At 39.9% G+C, this 21228-nt stretch overlaps 1 protein-coding gene across 1 annotated transcript in view; it reads right to left on the bottom strand.

Annotated features, from left to right (window-relative positions):
- Positions 1–3840: 3840 nt before the first annotated feature.
- Positions 3841–21228, bottom strand: part of CPNE4 (copine 4) — a 479775-nt gene continuing 462387 nt past the window's right edge. The window contains exons 12-16 of the mRNA XM_058181101.1: positions 16542–16596; positions 13832–13883; positions 12283–12416; positions 9310–9546; positions 3841–4108 (exon numbers count right to left, since the gene is read on the bottom strand). Of these exons, the coding sequence (XP_058037084.1) occupies positions 3986–4108; positions 9310–9546; positions 12283–12416; positions 13832–13883; positions 16542–16596 (601 nt within the window). The 3' untranslated portion in view covers positions 3841–3985. The remainder of the gene's footprint in view (positions 4109–9309; positions 9547–12282; positions 12417–13831; positions 13884–16541; positions 16597–21228) is intronic.

The following is a 21228-nucleotide window of genomic DNA, read 5'->3' as shown; positions in this document are numbered from 1 at the left end:
GCAGAGGGGATGGCCCGTTACACCGGGTGAAAAGTTTAAGGAATTTACAAAAAAGCGTTCGGAATTGTCTGTACAAGGGGGTTGCTTGTTATGGGGAGATAGAGTGGTTATTCCATTACAGTTACGAGAACATGTTTTAAAATTGTTACATGTGGGACATCCCGGAATTGTTAGAATGAAAAGTCTAGCAAGGAGCTATGTGTGGTGGCCACAGATGGACAAAGACATTAGCGACCGGGTAGGAAAATGCCAAGCTTGCCAGGAATCGAGACCGTTACCCACTACAGCCCCAGTAAGTGAGTGGGAAAAGCCCCAGGGACCTTGGTCAAGAATCCACATAGATTTTCCGGGGCCCATTCACAGGCAAACATTCTTGATTGTTGTAGATGCCTACTCAAAATGGTTGGAGATAATCTTAATGAAAACCACAACAGCAGAAGCCGTAATTGGAGTTTTACGGCGACTATTTGTGACACACGGGTTGCCAGACACTCTAGTGTCAGACAATGGGCCACAATTCACAGCCACTCAATTCGAGGGATACTTGGCCGAAGTGGGCATCCGCCATGTCCTCTCGGCACCTTTCCATCCGGCTACCAATGGCCTTGCAGAACGTTTTGTGCGCAGTGCCAAGGAGGCACTATCAAGAATTAGCCCAGGAGATTGGCAAACCAAAATTGACACTTTCCTGGCAGTGCAACATGGGACACTCTGCGTAGCCACCGGCCGCAGCCCAGCGGAACTATTAATGGGGAGGAGGCTCCGGTGCCCCTTAGACAGACTAAATCCGACATACTCCCCTGATGGGTATCCAGCAACAAGGGACAGAACCAGAATATTGGCCAAAGGTGACCTTGTGTGGGCACACAACTTCAGCGAGGGTCCCTCGTGGTTGGGGGGAACGATTCTAGGGATAACAGGCCCCAAATCATATTTAGTGGACATGGGGGATGGCAGAGTTTGGAAACGCCACATAGATCAGTTACGAAAAAGAATATAAACAGATCTAGAAACCAAACAACCAGGCCCTGACTACCCAATATTTGAACCAACAGCTAGCTCAAACCCGAGGCGATCGGAGGACTTATCTGAAAATGAAGAAGTCCAGCAACACCACACAATTCCTCCAGAAGACAGCAGGGACGACTCTGCTAATAATACAGGGCTGGAGGGCCAAAGGGAGGAGCTGGGAGGAACAGATAGCCCCTCCAACCAGCTCGACTCCCCTCCAGGGAATGAATTGTGCAGGTCAGAAATAGTTAGGAGACGCCCTGTCTACCTGCGTGACTACGTGTGCAAATAATATGTAAATAGTTGGCTAAGTATTTTCTGGGAGGGGAGGAGTGCAATGTATTTGAATTTTTGGAGGGAAATTTGGGCAGGAAAATGCACGTTCCTGATTGGCTGGTGCATCAGCCAAAACACTATATAAAGAGAGATGTTTGCCTATTGTTTTTGCTGGGTTCTCACAATAAACCAAAGAGCTGTTGTCACTAAGATCGTCTCCTGCCTCTTCATTGCCCAAACTTAACAGGATTGGTGGATTTCGCCTATTTCTCCCAGGCCATTTCTGTTAGCTTTGGCATGCAGTAGCCACTGGTTGCCTAGCTACAAAGGATTGGGCTGTACAGTTTGTTTTAAGTTGCTGTTTTCACGCACTTTACCTCAGAGCTTGCCTGGATCTCCTTGCTTTCAGTTTGTTCCTAGTAAAAGTACTTTTCTCTAAATCTATGGAGCCAAGGATTTTTCTTTCCTAGGAAATAGACAGAGGCAGCCCTGACACATTTTGATTCCTACCATCTACTGGAGCACAAAATAGGAGTCATCAGAAGCCTACACCACCGAGCTGAAGGACTACCTACCAGCGAAGATGGGAAAGAAAAAGAACTAAAACACATCAAGGACGCCCTCAGAACATGTGGCTATTCCAATTGGGCCATCATTTCAAACAAGACCATACATGAGTTCCTCCATAACAGACAATGAAGAGAACAATAAATAAAGCAACATTGTCATTTTACAGGAATATTGGAAAAGCTCAGGAGGATCTTCAATCAACATTACATGCGTGCACACTTCAAACCCAAGAAGACACTAACACAGATGTTTGTCCACCCCAAGGACACAAACCGAGCAATGTGGTATATGCAGTACAATGCAGTGAGCCATGTGCAGATCTGTACATTGGAAACAAAACAACTTCATAAACACATGGTATAACATAGGAGAACAAAACCATCAGGATAAGATTCAACCGTCCATCTACATTTAAAAGATAAATGCCACTCTTTTGAAGACAGCAAAATCCACAGAGGGGACTTTGAGGACAGAGGACTGCTGGTTTGAAAAATGGGGTCAAAGAAGCCGTCTATGTCAGAACAGCCCTCTCTCAACAGAGGGGGAGGGATATGACATCATCTATTTGTTGTGGTCCGCTGGCGGCCTGCGGAGCTGACAGCAGAGTCAGACAGTGAGCAGGTTGGGGAGGAACATGGGCCAGTCCTGGAGTCTGGAAAAGGCTCGGACAAGACACAGAAAGGGCCATCTGGGAGGTGCATGCTGACTCCAGAGCTGGACCTCAGCGAGGCAGAGGAACAGGGATAGACTGTTCCCGGTAGGTGCATGTGCAGAGCTGGCAGAGGGCAAGAACAGTTTTAAAAAAAGAGATGAATTGGGAGTAGGGCTTGGAGATGATTGGCCCCTCCCATAAGACTTAAAAGAGGAGCAAAGGCACATGGGCAACATTGTTAATTCTGTTCAATTTAAAGTCTGAAGCTCTATTTTGATTCTGGACTCTGTGTGGCTTTGTCAATTAGGTCTTTGGCGGCGTGTCAAGGGAGATAAGGGTGGGTGATTATCAGCTTTATCCCGAAGGACTCTTTACAACTATTTGAGACTCATCTATAATGAATCGAATTCATAGCTCTTGCAATGAGAGCTTTTTGGGACTAGTCGTGTGTTTTACTGACTCAGGAAGCCTAGGTCAGAACACTATCTCCAGTCTACAACACAGTCCTTTCAACAGTTCCAAGAAGGCTCCAAACCATTTGCACCATTCAGGTGACCTTGATGACACAGATAAAACTCCAGGTGGCCTTAACGACTAGCTAAAAGAATGCAAATGTCCAAGGAGTATAAAACCTTCCATTTCCCATCATCCAGTCAGAGCTGAAGAAGATTTTTATATGAGAAATGAAATGTTTTTTTTTAAAAAATAAGAAAGTCCAGCTACTTTTTGAAAAAAAGCACTTTTGGGATATTTGTTTGGTTGCTTGGTTTAGTGTTTCTGGGAAATTAGCCAATATGTTTTGTAAACTAGAGTTTAAAGCTTAATAGTTAACTCTTGGCTATGTTTGGCCACATTTCGTATATGTAAGCAATTATCATGCTTGTTATACATATCTTAGATTCATGTTTGAAGTATAATTTCCTGAAATAGTTTGAAGAGGTTTGGATAATAGGAATTGTCATAATCTGAAAATGGAATTCTTTATGAAAACATTTGAATGAATGGCTTTGTAGCAAGAAATACACACAACAACTGCAAAACTGTGTTGTTTTTATTTTGGAACATGCAAATACAATCCATGCATCTGCCACTTTGAAAAAACTTTTCATTTCATAGCAGATAAACCCAAAGATAGTTTGGCTATCAACTTCCAATAAATGTTTCAAAATGCTTTACAGTGTAAAGATAATAAGAAATTTAGCAAAATTTCAACAAACCAGTATAAAAAACAGATACAGATAACTTTTTAAGATGACATGCTGTAATGTAAAGAGTAATAATTTTGTTTGGTTTTTTCCATAAAAAGTCTTCAACAATACAGTAGCTTAATCTTTACTTGATTCTTTAGGTTACACATGCAAAAATGAAAGAGGGAAGGGAATTTAAGTAAAAATCACAAAAACGTGCTATTTTCATTTTAAATACAGTAGTTGTAAATAATAGTATATCTGAACTCTGTCAAGTATGTAGGAAAGTTCATGTCCTGGAAGACTCATATTCTGACATACATTTTGGTTTAATTGCTTTCCCATTATAATAGTCAACCACTTGATTTGGAACTTCAGCCAAAACACTTTTTGCTAATGCCGCTGGGGATGCCTGCAAGAAATGGCAGAAAATAATGTATGTTACTTCAGGTCTAATTGTGCCAAAATTTCTTTACAACTGACAGTGCTGAGTTCATAACTCCCCTGTAGCACTCATTTGTTATGTTTATATCTCAGCCTTTTTAATAAGCTCAAAATGGTGCATAGATAGAAAGGAGAATATTATTTTATCCATACAGCAATCGTGTGAGATGGGATGAATTAGTTGACTTCCCAGTTCAAGGCCAATCTCTTAGTCAATATTACTTAGTCACTTAGCTGTTGAAAGATGTTTTACTTCAATCTAGTCATCACTTCTAAAAAAAACTTATATTAAACTTATACTATACTAAAAAAACTATACTATACTTATAGCATTTATCCAGAAAGAAAATGAATCTGCTCTCTTCCTCCAAATAATTAGATTGGGATACCCTGAGAAATATTAATAGAAGAAGATGTTATTGCAAATGAGTAAATGCAGATTTGAGTGATTGAAAATAATGAAGTGATTGAAATAGAGGCATCATCCAGAGAAGGGCAAAAATAATAGTTTCATCTCCTATTATCACCCTCTGCCCATCCACACAATTTGTTGAAGGTGAGGATCTGCTTATGCCCATGAAGTGCTACCATGCAAACAATGAATACAGAAAAACCAGGATCCTCAGTCAGGGAGAGTCTCCATATCAGATATTCCCATTATACATAGCAGATTACAAAGAGGAGAATAAGGCTACCTTATTGACTGAATCCATCCTTAGAATGATATATACAGTCCATCATTCCTTATGCTCTTAGAATACATAAATATTGGTATTAAAAGGTGAAGGTTCCCCTCGCACATTTGTGCTAGTTGTTCCCGACTCTAGGGGGCAGTGCTCATCTCCGTTTCCATGCCGTAGAGCCAGTGCTGTCCAAAGATATCTCCGTGGTCATGTGGCTGGCATGACTAAATGCCAAAGGCGCACGGAGCACTTTTAGGTGGTCCCAATTTTTCTACTTGCATTTTTTATGTGCTTTCGAACTCCTAGGTTGGCAGAAGCTGGGACAAGTAACAGAGCTTACCCCATTACGCGGCACTAGGGATTCGAACTGCTGAACTGCCGACCTTTCAATCGACAAGCCCAGCATCCTAGCCACTGAGCCACCGCATCCCAAAATATTGATATTACATTATGTCATGTCCCCAAGTATAAGGTTTTACATGACATCTGCCTCTCCCCCACCTTGGAGGAGAAATAAATTTTTCTATTTTTATACAGTGTACATTTTGTGTGGTATTATACATTACATGCAGTGGTGGGATTCAGCCAGTTCTTACCGGTTCAGTAGAACTGGTAGATAACTGTTCAGTTCAGTAAACTGGCTGAATCTTCAACCCTTCCCTCCCAGCCATCCCTCCCCTCACCTGCCTCTCCTTGTTGCACTGCTCAACTCATACTTTGGCTGGGAGTAAGGGACTAATGACAGCCTGCTTCCCGTTCCCTCCTTATGCCGTGCCAAAGAAAGATGCCTTCTCACACTTTTCCGTCTGGCCAGACTGAAGGCCATTTTGGAATCTTGGCACTCCTCTAACCGCCCCCCTGACCCCTCTAAGCAAGCAATGTCTGTGCAGGCAAAACCCCAAGGCAGCTCTAAGGCGCCCAAGGGAGGAAGCATGGGGAGAAAGCATCTTGTCAACTGGACTCAGGAATGCTCAGGGTCTCATCCTAAAAAGTCCCATGGTCCTGGAAAGATGGAGAAGAAGCTCTCTGATTTTCTGGCTTCCCACAATCACAACAGCAACAGCAGCTGGGGGGAAACATGTGAAGAAACTACTTTGCAACTGGACTGTTTCTCTCTGACCCTTTCCTGTTTTGTCTGCTGGATCGATGCAGGTGGATGCCAACCCTAACTCTGCTGTCCATTGAAGCTAGGAATCTCAAATAAGGCCAATAATATAAGGATCAAACCCTCTCATGTGCCAAGAGCCCAGCTGAGGCCTCGCTCACCATCTGGTGAGGCACCTGGACTTCCAGTGATGGGATGAGGTCTTTCAGGCAGTTCGCTTGACCACCTGTTTAGTAGCTCCAGCCCTTCCCTTTGTCATCTGGAGTGCAGGTGCCTCAGTGGGCAGCGAGTGGGGCCTTGGCTGGGCTCCTTGGCAAATGAGGACTAATCACAGGGGCTAATCTAGTACCTAGGCTACAATACAAACATACATTCTTGGCCTTATTTGAAATTCCTAGCTGCAATGGACAGCAAAACTAGTTCACCTGTATCAATCCAGCAGAAAAAAAAAATAGGAAAGGGGGTTGGAGAGAAACAGTCCAGTTGCCAAGGTACTATCTCCACATGCTTGCTCCCCAGCTGCTGTGAGAGTGGGGGCCAGGAGAACTGGAGAGCTTCTTCTCAGGAGCACGGGACTTTGTGTAATGAGGCCTGAGCTCCCCTGCATTTCGTTCTGGTGCTGGCGGACAGGTTGCAGCGGCCCCACCTTGGCCCACGCCAGCTCCTTGTAGCTGCCCATAGCGTGATTGCTGCAGACTCTCTCCTTTTGGGTTCTTTTTGTGTGGGCAGAGTGGGACAGAAATTCCAACTTGGAATTGGGAATTCAGTCTCCTTGTGTGGGGCTTTGGGTGAAGGCTGGATGAAAGCGCCACTGGTGGCGAAGAGCCAGAGGGCCACATTCCAATGGGACTGCATTATGGCCTGGAACTGGCTGACCACATTGGCCCGCTGAGCCTCCAGGCGCATGAGCCTGGCCTTGCACTTCCACAGGTCTTCCCTCTGCTGAGCTTCCTTCTTGGCCAGATCCAATTTGAACTGAGCCAGCTATTTTGCCAACTCTTTCTTGAGGTGCTACTGAGCTCCAACAACTGCTCTCCTGTTGGGATCCTAATGAGCCGAGAAGTGGCTGGGAATGGAGGAGCAAGGAGAGGCCAGGCGAGACACCCCTTGATGTGAGTGATGTCAATTTGGCCATGCCCACCCAGTAACATGCCCACTCAGCCATGCCCTCCCAGCTGGTCATAAGGGCAGAGAACCGGTTGTTAAATTATTTGAATCCCACCACTGATTACAAGACTTCTCATTCACCCACTCCTATATCCAAAATGTCACACTTAATGACATGGTATAAAGTAACATCTGTATCTCTCTTCTTTGAGAGCTTAAGGAAATGTTGACTGTAAATACTATTATATGGTTAGATAATTTGTTTACCTTCCTGTAACTCTAATGAGTACCGGGACTCAAATAGCTGTTTCAGCTAATGCAATATATATCAGTAGTGATTTAATGTGATCTAATTCCTAAAAGAGCACTGAATTTTGTAGAAAAATCTGGTTATCTATGTTGAAAAATCTAGCTATTGAATGAAACTAGTCTCAAATTGCTCCTGGTGGTCAATACATGTTGACTGATGGCTTGAAGACTTAAGCATATTTGTTCCAACAAGTGGTTATGATCCCGTGCTAGAAACCAGGAGACTATGAGTTCTGGTCTTGCCTTAGGAATGGAAGCCAACTGGATGATTTTGAATCAGTTGCTCTCCCTCAGCCCAATTCACCACACAAGGTTGTTATGGGGAAAATAGGAGAAGGAAAGAATATTAGATATTAGATTACATTAACAGAGTTGGAAGGGTCCTTGTTGGTCATCTAGTCCAACCCTCCTGCCCAAGCAGGAGACCCTGCACAATTTCTGACAAATGGCAGTCCAATCTTTTCCTGAAAGTCTCTAGTGATGAAGCTCCCACAACTTCTGAAGGCAAGCTGTTCCATTGATTGATTGTTCTCACTGTCAGAAAATTTCTCCTTATTTCTAGGTTGAATCTCTCCTTGATCTATTTCCATCCATTATTCCTTGTCTGGCCTAAAGGTGCTTTGGAAAATAGCTTGACCCAGGGGTGAAATCTGTTTGGAAGTGCACATGCCCTGCATGCACGTGCACTTCGCTTGCATGCGTCATATGCACATATGGCCCCTCTGTGCATGCGTAAACCCTTTTGCGCATATGCAGAGGGTAAAAAACAGGTTACTTCCTAGTTAAAACAGGAAGTAATGATGACCGGGCGGGTGGGCAAAGCCTCACGCCACCATTGCTACTGATTCTTCAAACCATCGGCCACCATCGCTACCAGTTTGGCCGAACCGGTCTGAACCGGGAGCATTTCACCCCTGACTTGACCTCTTTTTTTCTGTGACAGCCCCTCAAATATTGGAACACTGCTATCATGTCTCCCCTGGTCCTTCTCTTCACTTAGACTAGCCATGCCCAGTTCATGTAACTGTTCTCCATATGTTTTAGTCTCCAGTCCCCTAATCATCCTGGTTGCTCTTTCTGCACTTTTTCTAGTCTCTCAACATCTTTTTTATAGTGGGATGATCAAAACTGGATGCAGTATTCTAGGTATGGTCTTACTAAGGCTTTATAGAGTGGTATTAATCCCTCACTTGATCTTGATTGTATCCCTCTGTTAATGCAGTTTAGAATTGTATTGGCTTTAAGCCCCTTCCACTGGACCAAATAGAGTAGGCTAATCCCATTGGGGCAAGATGATAAGATAGGCAATTTGCATTAATTTATATGAGTAACAAGTAAATTGATAAGATCAAGAAGCTGATCAGGATGCAGGATAGTTTGTGCTTTTTTTGTTTAATCTTCATTTAGAGGAGACGAATTGGTTCCTGAACTGGTATCAGGGTGGTATTATTTTTGTAGTAGATTTAATAATATCAAAATAGATTGCATTTTTAAAAGTTTGAATGATGATTTTTGTTATTTTAACTAGCATGTTTCATCTTGCTGTGACAATAGTAGTGTCCTCCAGTGACAGCTTGCAATTCTGTAATACCCAGATCAAAACTTCAAGTGTTACATCTTCCTCTTCCCAATATTAATCATCATTCTATAATATTTTCACTGTTTTATGCTTCTATATTCTAATATTGTGACTTTTTGAGAAAATTATAAATGTATTTTATCAAACAAGTATTATTATGTAAATATACATAATCTATATTTAACTGATTTTTCAGTTGTTTGCTGGTGGGCTATGGTATATATTCAAAGAGACAAGCATTTACCATACACTTCAGTAAAATCATCCTTGAATTTCTATCTGGATTATGTGTGAATATTATTGTGATAGATATAATATGTATCGGTGGAATCTCTGAACTAAGAAATAATGCCTTATCTAAAAAATATGATTGAAACAAATCTTACATGTTTGAAGTTTCTGAATGGCACAAACTGAACAATGTCTCGTAGAACTGGTTCCCCCTTGGGAGACCGCAGGATGCCATCGTCCCCATCAAGCATCTGCATGTCACTGAAATCAGCATTTCCAACTCCAACAATGATGACTGACATGGGGAGGTGAGAGGCATGGACGATAGCTTCACGTGTGTCAGCCATGTCTGTGATGACTCCATCCGTCAGAATCAACAAAATGAAATATTGCTAAAGGGTAGAAAGGGAACATCAGTATTTGAATGTATTTCTGACAATTGTTGCTAAAAACAGTACTGCTGAGATTCCCTGGCAATTCATACTGTAATTAGCTTTATGGTACTTTTCATTAATGATGACTGGAGGTGGAAAGTTAAATAAATATAATCGGATCAAAGAAAATATAATAAATTTATTCTACAGGAAGTATGAAGGCAACAGTAAGATATGCTTCCTTGGGAAGACTTATATAATCATTCATGTAGGGAGGGCTCATATAATATGGTAGGCCCCTTCATGATTTAGCTGGCTTTGGCTCATGTTGTTTGAATCAGCAGCTACCGGTATTTGCTAAATCATAGTACATCATATGCATGTTGTGTGAACCTACCGTAGGTATTTTTCTCAGCCAGTAAATATCAGGAAAGTGTCTGATAAAAAGTAGAAAGAATCCAAAGAAAGAATCAAAAGATTTCTGAAAGTAATTAGTTTAATTACCAGTATCCAGCATTTAATTACCAGTATCTATATATATGTTTTTGTAGGTTTTCACGGGTATAGGTATGTAGGTCTTGGCATTTTTGGGTCTTTTCCCGTGTAAGGGTTGTTTTTTTTTTAAATTTGCATTTATATCCCGCCCTTCTCCGAAGACTCAGGGTGGCTTACACTATGTCAAGCAATAGTCTTCATCCATTTGTATATTATTGTTGTGTCTTGCCCGCTCTCACCGCAGCCAGGGTCTGCTTATCTGCTTCCGAACGCTGAAGAATGTCCTCCCGGCCCCAGCCCTGGCTCCATGCCCAGACAGGCTGAGGAGGGGGCATCTCCCGGCCCCAGCCCTGGCTCCATGCCCAGACAGGCTGAAGAAGAGCAAGTATCTCCAGCCCCCAGCTCTGGCTCCATGCCCAGGCAAACGGACCCCTCCCCCTCCTCCACAGCATGTGAGCCTGAGGAAGGTCAATTACCAACAGCTGCCGATTGGAGTGACCCTCGCGTCAGAAGACTTGATAGGCGGAGGCAACAGAAGGAAGGGAGGGGCAGGCCTGGATAAGTGCTGAGTCATGGAGCCACACCCCATGGCCTATATAAAGGATCTGCTTTCTGGCATTCTCTGAGTCAGGCAAAGTCTAAACATACCTTGCTGAAGTCACTTTCTGGTCTCCTGCCTGCCCTGAGGACTTTGCTAGGATTTTGGCAGAGCTGCAGAGGCACACCTGATTCGGATTTCCCTGACCCGGCCGTCAGCGGAGGAGTGGGACACGACAATTATATACAAAAGGTTGAGAGTATCTTGGTGACATTTCGACAAGGTCTCACTCATCATCTTCAGGCTGGTGTCTTCGGCTTCGTGCTTCTCGAGCAAAGAGTGGTTGGAGCTGCCGTCTCTCTATAAATACTGGTGGGGAGGTGGGGAGTGTTGCTGTGAGTGGGTTGGTTGGCTGTGTGGTTGCATCTTGTTTGGTAGATGGAGTGGGTGTTTGCAGATTGGTCGGCTGTTTCGGAGCATCCTGTGTGGGTGTGGTCCTGGTCTTTTGTTCCTGAGTGTTGTGACCTCTGAAGTTCTGTGATGTGATATCTTGAGCAGATGGCTGTGATGCAGCATCCCGGGCCCTGGTTTGGCTCTGAGTCTGAGGTCCTGTCATGTGTTCCTAGTTCCAGGCTGACACATACTAGGAACACATGACAGGACCTCGGACTCAGAGCCAAACCAGGGCCCGGGATGCTGCAGAAAACAAATATATATATATAATTGGAAGTATCTTGGCAACGTTATATATATATACATACATACATACATACATACATACATATATATATAGGTCTTGGCATATATATATATTATAAAGGTAACAGAAATTATGAGCCATATAAAGAGTGACAATAATTATTTTAAATTACTACATTAAAAGAAATGTCACAAACTTTCTCACAACTTAACTTACAATGAAAATATATGGAATTACTGCACAATACTTGTAGCAGAACTGGCACCAACTACTGTGTGCATTAATCAGTACCAATATAAAATAGTATAATAAGCCATTCTGTTTTTGAATTACTCACACAATAACATCATGAGTACCTCTTTTATGTGACACAGAAAGTTAGGACACAGTTAGGGCTGACATAAGATGCACATCAATGTTATGCATTCAATTATAGCTAAACATAGCTAACCTAACCACAATTTGTATTCATGAATGGGTAAGCAGATATTTTATTAGTATCAAATCTAGCTAACAATACCTTAAAATAGCAATAGCACATAGACTTAAATACCATTCATAGTGCTTTACAACCCTCTCTAAACAGTTTACAAAGTTAGCATATTGTCCCCAGCAATCTGGGTCCTCATTTTACCAATTTAGGAAGGATGGAAGGCTGAGTCAACCTTGAGTGGTTGAGAATTGAACTGCCAAACTCGGCAGTCACCAGAATTAGCCTCAATACTGCATTCTAACTACTGTGCCACCATGGCTCTTAAAAACTTAACTTAGTTTTTTAAATACATTTTTGGAAATAGATACTCTTATGACCATTTCCACAATGAAAATCATCATGAATAAAAAACATAGAATGGGTCCAATTGAAAGAGTGAGGGAAATTATCTGCTTTTATGTTTGTGCTGCCCAGATGCTGAAGCATCAAAAATGGGTTAAAGTATGTCAATGTATATCTAAACTGTTATTTTCTGCTCTCAGAAGGAATGGTTTCATAAAGTAGTTTGTTATTTTCCATGATCCTTACCGATGCCTCCTTGGTGTTTGTTTCTTCTGATGCTGATTTAGCCACCTTTTGGATGATGGGAGCAATGTTGGTTGGTCCATAAAGCTGAAGCTTTGGGAGGCAATTCTGATATGCTTCCACAACCCCTTGAATCCCTTGTAAAATGACAAGAAAAAATTGGTATGAAGGCAGTAGTGGGTTCCACTTACCTTTGCTACTGGTTCGGAAGTGCTTTGCTCATGCGTGGCACTTTTGTGCATGCGCAGAACCTTCTGTACATACGCAGAACCTTCTACACATGCGCAGAGTGTCTGTGATGACATCCATGTGGGTGGGCGGAGCCTCCCACTGCCACCACTACCGGTTCACACAAACTGGGATGAACCGGTAGAAACCCACTACTGGATGAAGGGATGGACTGAGCAAATTCCTCAGGAAGGAGGACATGGCTCCAGGTTTTCTTCCACATGAAGTTGTTTTATACAATTCATGTAATCTTATTCATGAAATTGATCAGCTAGACAGCCTATTTAATCTTCCCAGCCATGATTCTGAAATAGTTGAAAGAAAGCAACTCTCCCCACTGACCTGACCTCATTTATATGACATGTAATACATAATTCATGAACTAGCTCTCTTCCTTGCTATCAGCATTCAACTGTGCATTTTATAGATATTAACCATCCCAAATATTAGAACCCTTTGCAAATATGATTATTTAGTATGCTATAGAAGCCTTTGCTAATAATGCAAGCATCAGAAAAATGTTATAATTTTAGAAGTTTATAGAGATTAATTATTAGATGGATATTATCTGGTACATTTTGTTTTCTCTCACTGTCTTTAGTACTTTTGGACTAAGCCATTATATGGCCTTTCTAAAGAACTGCATTTTATCAAGAAATTTAAAAATGAAATCTTGGAATAACAACTAGATCTTGAATAAGAAAGACTTGTCATGGATCATTGCTGCTGCTATTGACATTCTTCTTCTTCTCAAAGAGAGTTATATATAAAAATCATCCTTTTTTAGAAAAGCAATCTAGTAAAACAATCAATTATAAACAAATTCCCATAAACTGAATAATTAAAATGTAGGTCTACAACAAATTAAAACAAGAGTTTAGCAACAAACTTGTTCTAAGGTCACCTATTAATCTACAAATTATTGAATTTCTATTCTCATTTAATAGTTATAGGTAATCTTTTCTGGATTCTCTGAATGATTCACATTTAAGAATATGAAAGTAATACCTATACAGGAATTTGTCTTAATATTGAATCCAATTATTGAAGGTCCAATCACTTTCAGTTCTGCAGGGAGATATCATTCCCAGCTATACCTGAAGTGCTGGATATTGATCCTGGAAAGTTCTGTGTGAAGTGCATTTAACACTTCTCATATCACCCTTCCACTGAGAATGAGCTCTAAGAAGTAAGCAAAGGACACTAAATATGAAATCAGTGTACAGATACATAGATTGAAATAAACAGCTTGGGCTCAACAATTGATGGAAAGTAAACAGCAGAGCTGCATTACGTTGTTTGCTGAGAAAAAAAAGCTGGTTACCTGCACATTCTGGATTATCTTCATTAAAGTTGATTGCAAAATCATGAGATACCTGTGGATAAAGCCAACCCCCCCGCCCAAGAGTTAGATTTATTTTTGCTCTAAAAATAATTCTTGTTTCCCATTGGCAAGTGGAGAATTCAAATTAATTTTCTTTTAGAGATGCAATACCAAATGCTTTTCCAAATATTTATTTATTGTGTTGCTTCAAAGTTGCAGATTTTGTGTGGTGCATTAAGGAAAAGTATTTACACAATTCAAGTCAAGAGTACTTTCTAAAATAGAAGAAACAAGAGTGGGAAAACATTCAGTGAATTCATATTCAAATATGAACTTACCTAATTTTGCATTTTCCAACCATTATATGACTCAAAATTTAATTACATTCAAATTTGCAGTTCTTCAAATTCTGCACTACAGTTTCTAATAACAATAATAATATTAAAGCCTGTAAATTACATAAAAATATTTATGCATAAATTGCAAAAAACCATGAAAATAATGCACAAGCATTTTACTGGGGAAACTACTTGAAAAATGCTTACAATACCAAAGAAAGTATTTTGCTGCAAACTTGAATTAATGTTTATATGTTTATATCATGAAAATTGCTATAAATCTTACACCCAATTTTTCAGTAACCACAAACAAACTCCAAAACTAATCTCTTTAGATTGAATTGACCCATCCATTAATTTCAATCTAGAAGAAGCTGCTACTGATTTAGTGAAGTGAAGGAGAACCATGGCCCAGAATTGTACTGTTCAATGATGCTTTCTATTTCATGTAATAGTGTCCTTTCTGAAATCAGGCTGTTATATAATTTGGAAAATTGGTTGAAACAGAATTTTTCTGAAGAGAATAATCATGTAGGCCTTTTTTATTCCTTACTGTTTTAAGTGATTGTAAACTTTTTTTACATACGATGTTCCTTTTTTATTATACTAATAACAGGAAATATTTGACAATTATGTAGCAATGGATGAAAGAATAAATGAATAAATAAATAAATATATCTCTTCCCTGTTTTAATTTAGACTAGGTCAAAACATAAGCTCCATTAACTTAGTCCAATAAATAATATTTATACCCCAGAAAGTAGAATGCTCTTCTAAACACTCATTAAAGAAATGCACCTTTCTTATCTAATATTGCATAGGTCAATGGTGCATGTCCCCCTGAGGGGGGTTGTACAATGTCATCACAGGGGGTTCACAAAAGCTTGAAGAATTTAAATTTTGAGTTAAGTCTTGAGGTCCGTGGCCATGGGCCGTGATCACAAAAGATATTAAAAGTGGTCCATAGTAAAGAAAAGGCTGAGAACCACTGATACAGGTAATTTAAATACTTCAATACAGAGATATATAATGTGATGGATTAGTTTATATTATCTTATAGCTAAGACATGCTTTCTGAAACTTTTAAGACAACAACGGGTAGAAAAGCACATGGTAGTCCCAGAGATGGGACGTATTAGAAAAAGATTCAGGTTGATTTTCTTATGTTGCCTGAGGAATAAAAGCAAAGGAAGGGAAAGTTCTATTACTATAGCTTATCTCAATAAAATACAATGGTAGTCTTCCTGTGGAGTCATTTCTCTGGTCTGGCCTATTTTGGAGGGCTAACTATTTATGAAGTCTCTAATCTGTCTTTATTTCATTCACACGATTCTTCTCAATTAAAAATTAATGAAAGATGACATATTGCAAAGCAACACCTTTCTGCAATCTGACTTCTGGGCTGTCATAATAAAATAAAAATGATTGGAATTCACTAATTTATTTGGAAGTATGTGAGATATCATACAGTACTTTCGTAGTCCTGAATGGGTGGCTGCAACTACACATATATTATCCTCCTCCCAAATGTACTCAGTTATCCACAGTTATATATTTTTTCATTGAAGCCATTTATATCCACTTGCCCAAAGATTGTCTGTATGGGGTCCTGTTAATTTTGCTTAATATGGCATCCATCTTCCTTTTCATGCCTACTACTTGGCACTCATTCCTTAGTCACAAAACATAGTCATCTTTATTCAGAGACTTTAACAAAACAAAATTCTTCTCAAAAGTTATTTTAGTTTTAGCCATCTAAAGCTCTGATAACCCCCAAAATATCAACTGTACTGTATGCTAAAAATAAACCTGGTCACAATAGGAGGAGAAATTAGTGCTATAAGAAACTTTCTATGCGGAAAGCCTTAAAGGTCTTAAAATTGGCCTCTGGTGGCTCAGCAGACTAAGTCTGTCTGTTATTAACACAGCTGCTTGCAGTTACTGCAAGTTCAAGTCCCACCAGGCCCAAGGTTGACTCAGCCTTCCATCCTTTATAAGGTAGGTAAAATGAGGACCCAGATTGTTGGGGGCAATAAGTTGACTTTGTATATAATATACAAATGGATGAAGACTATTGCTTAACACAGTGTAAGCCGCCCTGAGTCTTCGGAGAAGGGCGGGATATAAATTCAAATTAAAAAAAAAATTATTTTCATTGGTTTGAAATTCATTGGTTTGAAATTATGCATAACATGATGCTATTTGAGTGGAGAGCCACCAAGATTTTTTAAATCATGCAGATGAATCTAAAATTGCTTCTGCCTTGCCTCTTTATTCCCTCCTACCATTCACACCATTGCTTCCCTTTTCAGTAACTTATACATTATGCTAGAGACATCAAGAAAATGAGGAAGCTTCACCTGTTCACCTACTTTATAGTCGGGAGGTATCCTGGCTCCAAAGCCATACACTGGGAACATTTTATCACTGAAATTAAGATAGACAAGGATTGTTGATCTTTGTTATACTGATCTCATTTCATTTTTCCTCCTCCACCAAATTCATAAATAAATTACAAGGCAGAAAAAAGTTATGAACGAGAAGGACCCACTACATATCAATTACATAGGTTTCACCTACCTCAGCTTGCAAATTTTTTTTTCTATATGAGATAGCTAGGTTCTTGCCTCTCCTTTGATAACTAGTAAGCCATTATGGCAGTTAAGAGCTATTCTGTTAAAAAAAACCTCAAATAGGCCTTTGACCTGAACTTGACTTCTGCTGACTGCACCTGGATCTCTTAGATGTTTTATGAAAGTAATTGGCTGTTGCCTTCTTGGGTTTTCCTTTATCTCCCACTTCATTTAGCAATCCTAGAATTCTCACTCAATTCCAATACTAACGGGGCTTTTCATGTCAATTGACTAGATGTCATGTAATAATGTACCCTTCAAGCTAAGCGATTTGTGTGAAGTATTTGAAGGCAAAAATTTCTGGCATGTTAACTTGCATTTGATGATACGATTATGCTGAATTTGATTAATTTGCAATTTACTTGAAAAAATATTTCACTTCCAAGTGTGTGCTAAATTGCAACCATAATATTTTTAATAAAACTTTATACAATTGCTTCTCTTCACCATTTAACAGCATCAAAAGATTTTGTATTTTAGCAGCATTTATAGCAATATACATGTATATAGCAAAGTACATGCTATTTTATTACATATTGACAGTAAGTCTTGGGTATCTGTGCTAGCTTGTAATTAACCCTTATATCTATAATAATATCCATACCTGTATCCATATCCATGTTTACCTCTATATGTATCAAAAAGTGAACTGGCAATTAATTTTATGCTAATTATCTTACTGTTGCAACCTCTTGAATAAATGCTGATTTTTAAAAAGTTGTCAGTGCTATAAGAAGCTCTTAACACCTGGCTTTTCCCCCAGGAATAGGTTGGGGATGGGAGAGGGTATTGTGCTCATCTTGATTATTTTGATTGTCTTATATGCAATAATGTATTTGTTTCTTGGGTTTTTTATTTTTTTGAAACTATTGTCATATTAATTTTTATCTTGCATGCTGCTCTGAATTGCACATGATTAGGCAACTATATAAATTGATTGATAGAGTAAATAAACATATGTCAAGTACAGAAGTTGATTGCTTAATTTTGCATAATTTTTATGTCTTTAGAAGCCCTACAAACCTAAGGTAAGATGACATAATTGCTGTATGATAACATTATTTTAAAATAATGCTCTTAAAAAAAAGAAATTAAAATATATGGGCCTACTTTAATCACTGCTCTGTTAGTTTTGTCCTTAAAAAATAAAACAAATTGATGCTTAATGCCTTTGGGAAGCTGAACTTGCTGACTAGCAGGAAATGTATGCTTATAACTGAGCATTAAGTATCAGAAAATAGAAAACACAAATATGCTACCTACAAAAGGGGTAATTAATGAACATGAGGAATATACTTGCCCTAACAGAAACTTCTAAAAAGTATTTCCTAATGAATTAACTAACAAATTAATTATAACAAATATTATACCCATAAACTTATCTGATTAAGCACTGCTGACAAAGGAATGCCAACCTCCCTTAATTATTACATGAGTCTCAAATGTGCAAGCTAATCACAAAATACATTATCAACCCATTTTTACTCATGAATATAAAGCAAGGAATAAATATGGAATTGAAAATAAGAAACAGTGTAGTTGCAGTCCCATAAAATGGTACACCAGGATTCAATATCTGCATTTACTTGTTATTTATGAACACAGACAACCTGAGTATTTGTATTATTATATTGATTGCCCATGTTTTATAGATTAAAATGTATACTTTATATGTCAGCATTTAAAATGTTTATGAATATCCAGAAACTTCACAGCAGATAAGGAAATTGGTAAACATTTGTTAGAAGACCAGTTGTCTATTAATACAAGTTGGTTTTTTTGCATTTTGGTCCTACTGATCTACAGGCAGTGGTGGGTTACTCCCAGTTCGGTCCGGTTCTTCCGAACCGGTAGTAATGGCAGCGGGATGTCATCACGGCTGATCTGCGTATGCGCAGAAGTCGTGTGCACGCCCATTGCGAACCAGTAGTAAAGGTAAGTGGAACCCACCCTTGTCTACAGGGTAATAAATACCAAACAATCATCATGTGCAAAAATCCATCAAAAACCAAGTAAGGCCTTCACTTTACTAGAGAGTATTCAGTCTCCAAAAGTAGAAGCTGAAACTGAATATCTGTCTCCAATGTGCATAATAGCAGTCATGACTCCTTTAAGATATCACAGGTGTTGCTTCTTTAAGGCTGTCATTTGCTCCAAAACTCCTGTTGACAAATGAATCTGCAGTGCCGCATAGCCTTAATAAATATTAGTTAAAATTCCAGTTCTGTTATATTATGGGTGAAGACCACAGACTGGTCTAAAGCAGGGATTCAACACAGGTATAATAAATGGTAAAACTATACAGCATTTCAGATTCAAGGACAAAAAGGTGCTTTGCAACTTTCTTGATATAAATATGTCCCCTGTCTGTAATCCTTTCAGGAAGCCGGATTTTCCTCAGATTGGAAAACATACACGCTGATGCATATCCACACAATTATTTTATCATAATTTGGGGCATTTGAAAAAAAAGAAAAAGTGCAGTTTTAAAAATTAACAGACCAATTTCAACATGTTTCCAAGTGGAAATTCATCCACTTACATCAGTCACATCATTTGCACAATGTCTTTGTGACTCATATGATATGACTTGCTTCCCTTTTTTATTTTATTTTATTTTGTCACAACCGTATACACAAACATAATATGTAAGCAAAAGTATGCAACAACTATATTAATTTGATATAATGAAAGGGAACAATAGGACAGGAACAGTAGGCACTTTTGTGCTCTTATGCATGCCCCTTATAGTCCTCTTAGGAATGGGGTGAGGTCAATAGTAGACAGTTTTTGGTTGAAGTTTTTGGGATTTTGAGAAGAGACCACAGAGTCAGGTAGTGCGTTCCAAGCATTAACAACTCTGTTATAGAAGTCACATTTTCTGCAATCAAAATTGAAGCGGTTGACATTAAGTTTGAATCTATTGTTTGCTCTTGTATTATTGCAATTGAAGCTGAAGTAGTCTTTAACAGAAGGACATTACAATAGATGATTCTCTGTGTTAAACACAGGTCTTGTCGGAGTTGGCGGAGTTCTAAATTTTCTAATCTCAGGATTTCAGGTTTGGTGGTATAAGGTATTTTGTTGTTTACAGAGGAGCGGAGAACTCTTCTTGTAAAATATTTCTGGACGCGTTCAATTGTATTAATGTCAAAGATCTGGTATGGGTTCCAGACAGGTGAGCTATATTCAATAATAGGTCTAGCAAATGTTTTGTATGCTCTGGTTAGTAGTGTAGAATTTTCGGAAAAGAAGCTGCATAAAGTAAGGTTTACAACTCTTAGAGCCTTTTTTGCTATGTAGTTGCAGTGGGCTTTGGCACTTAGATCATTTGATATGACAACTCCAAGGTCTTTAACAGGATGGGGGTCATCTGTAAGGTAATGCCCATCAAGCTTGTACTTAGTGTTAGGGTTCTTTTTCCCAATATGTAAGACTAAGCATTTGCTGGTTGAGATTTGGAGTTGCCAAGTTTTATTTATTTATTTTATTTATTTATTTATTAAATTTTTATACCGCCCTTCTCCCGAAGGACTCAGGGCGGTTTACAGCCATGATAAAAAACAACAGCAATATACACATAAAACCATAATTAAAGAACTTATTATAAAAATGGCCGAATTAAAACATTTAGAATAAAACCCCAAATTTTAAAATGTTAAAACACTAAACTAATTAAAATCCCATTAAAATCCTATGCCAGTCCTGCGCGAACAAACAAATAGGTCTTCCGCTCTCGGCGGAAAGTCCGAAGGTCCGGCAGTTGCCGAAGTCCGGGGAGAAGATCGTTCCAAAGGGTGGGAGCCCCCACAGAGAAGGCCCTCCCCCTGGGGGCCGCCAGCCGACATTGCTTGGCGGACAGCACCCTAAGGAGTCCCTCTCTGTGCGAGCGTACAGGTCGGTGGGAGGCATTCGGTAACAGCAGGCGGTCCCGTAAGTACCCTGGCCCTAAGCCATGGAGCGCTTTAAAGGTAGTCACCAACACCTTGAAGTGCACCCGAAAGACCACAGGTAGCCAGTGCAGACTGCGTAGGAGGGGTGTTACATGGGAGCAACGTGTGGCTCCCATTATCACCTACGCAGCTGCATTCTGAACCAACTGGAGCCTCCGGGTACTCTTCAAGGGGAGCCCCATGTAGAGAGCATTACAGTAGTCCAAGCACGAGGTAACCAGAGCATGAGTGACCGTGCATAAGGCATCCTGGTCAAGGAAAGGGCGCAACTGGTGAACCAGGCAAACCTGGTAAAAAGCCCTCCTGGCGACGGTCGTCAAATGATCTTCAAAAGACAACCGTCCATCCAGGAGGACGCCCAAGTTGCGCACCCTTTCCACTGGGGCCAATGATTCGCCCCCAACAGTCAGCCGCAGCTGACTGTACCGGGTTGCCGGCATCGACAGCCATTCCGTCTTGGAGGGATTGAGTCT

This window comes from Ahaetulla prasina, chromosome 4 (assembly GCF_028640845.1).
Source record: "Ahaetulla prasina isolate Xishuangbanna chromosome 4, ASM2864084v1, whole genome shotgun sequence".
Lineage (NCBI taxonomy): Eukaryota > Metazoa > Chordata > Lepidosauria > Squamata > Colubridae > Ahaetulla > Ahaetulla prasina.
The sequence above is the reverse complement of the archived record's forward strand: the minus strand, read 5'-3'. Positions and strand labels throughout refer to the sequence as shown.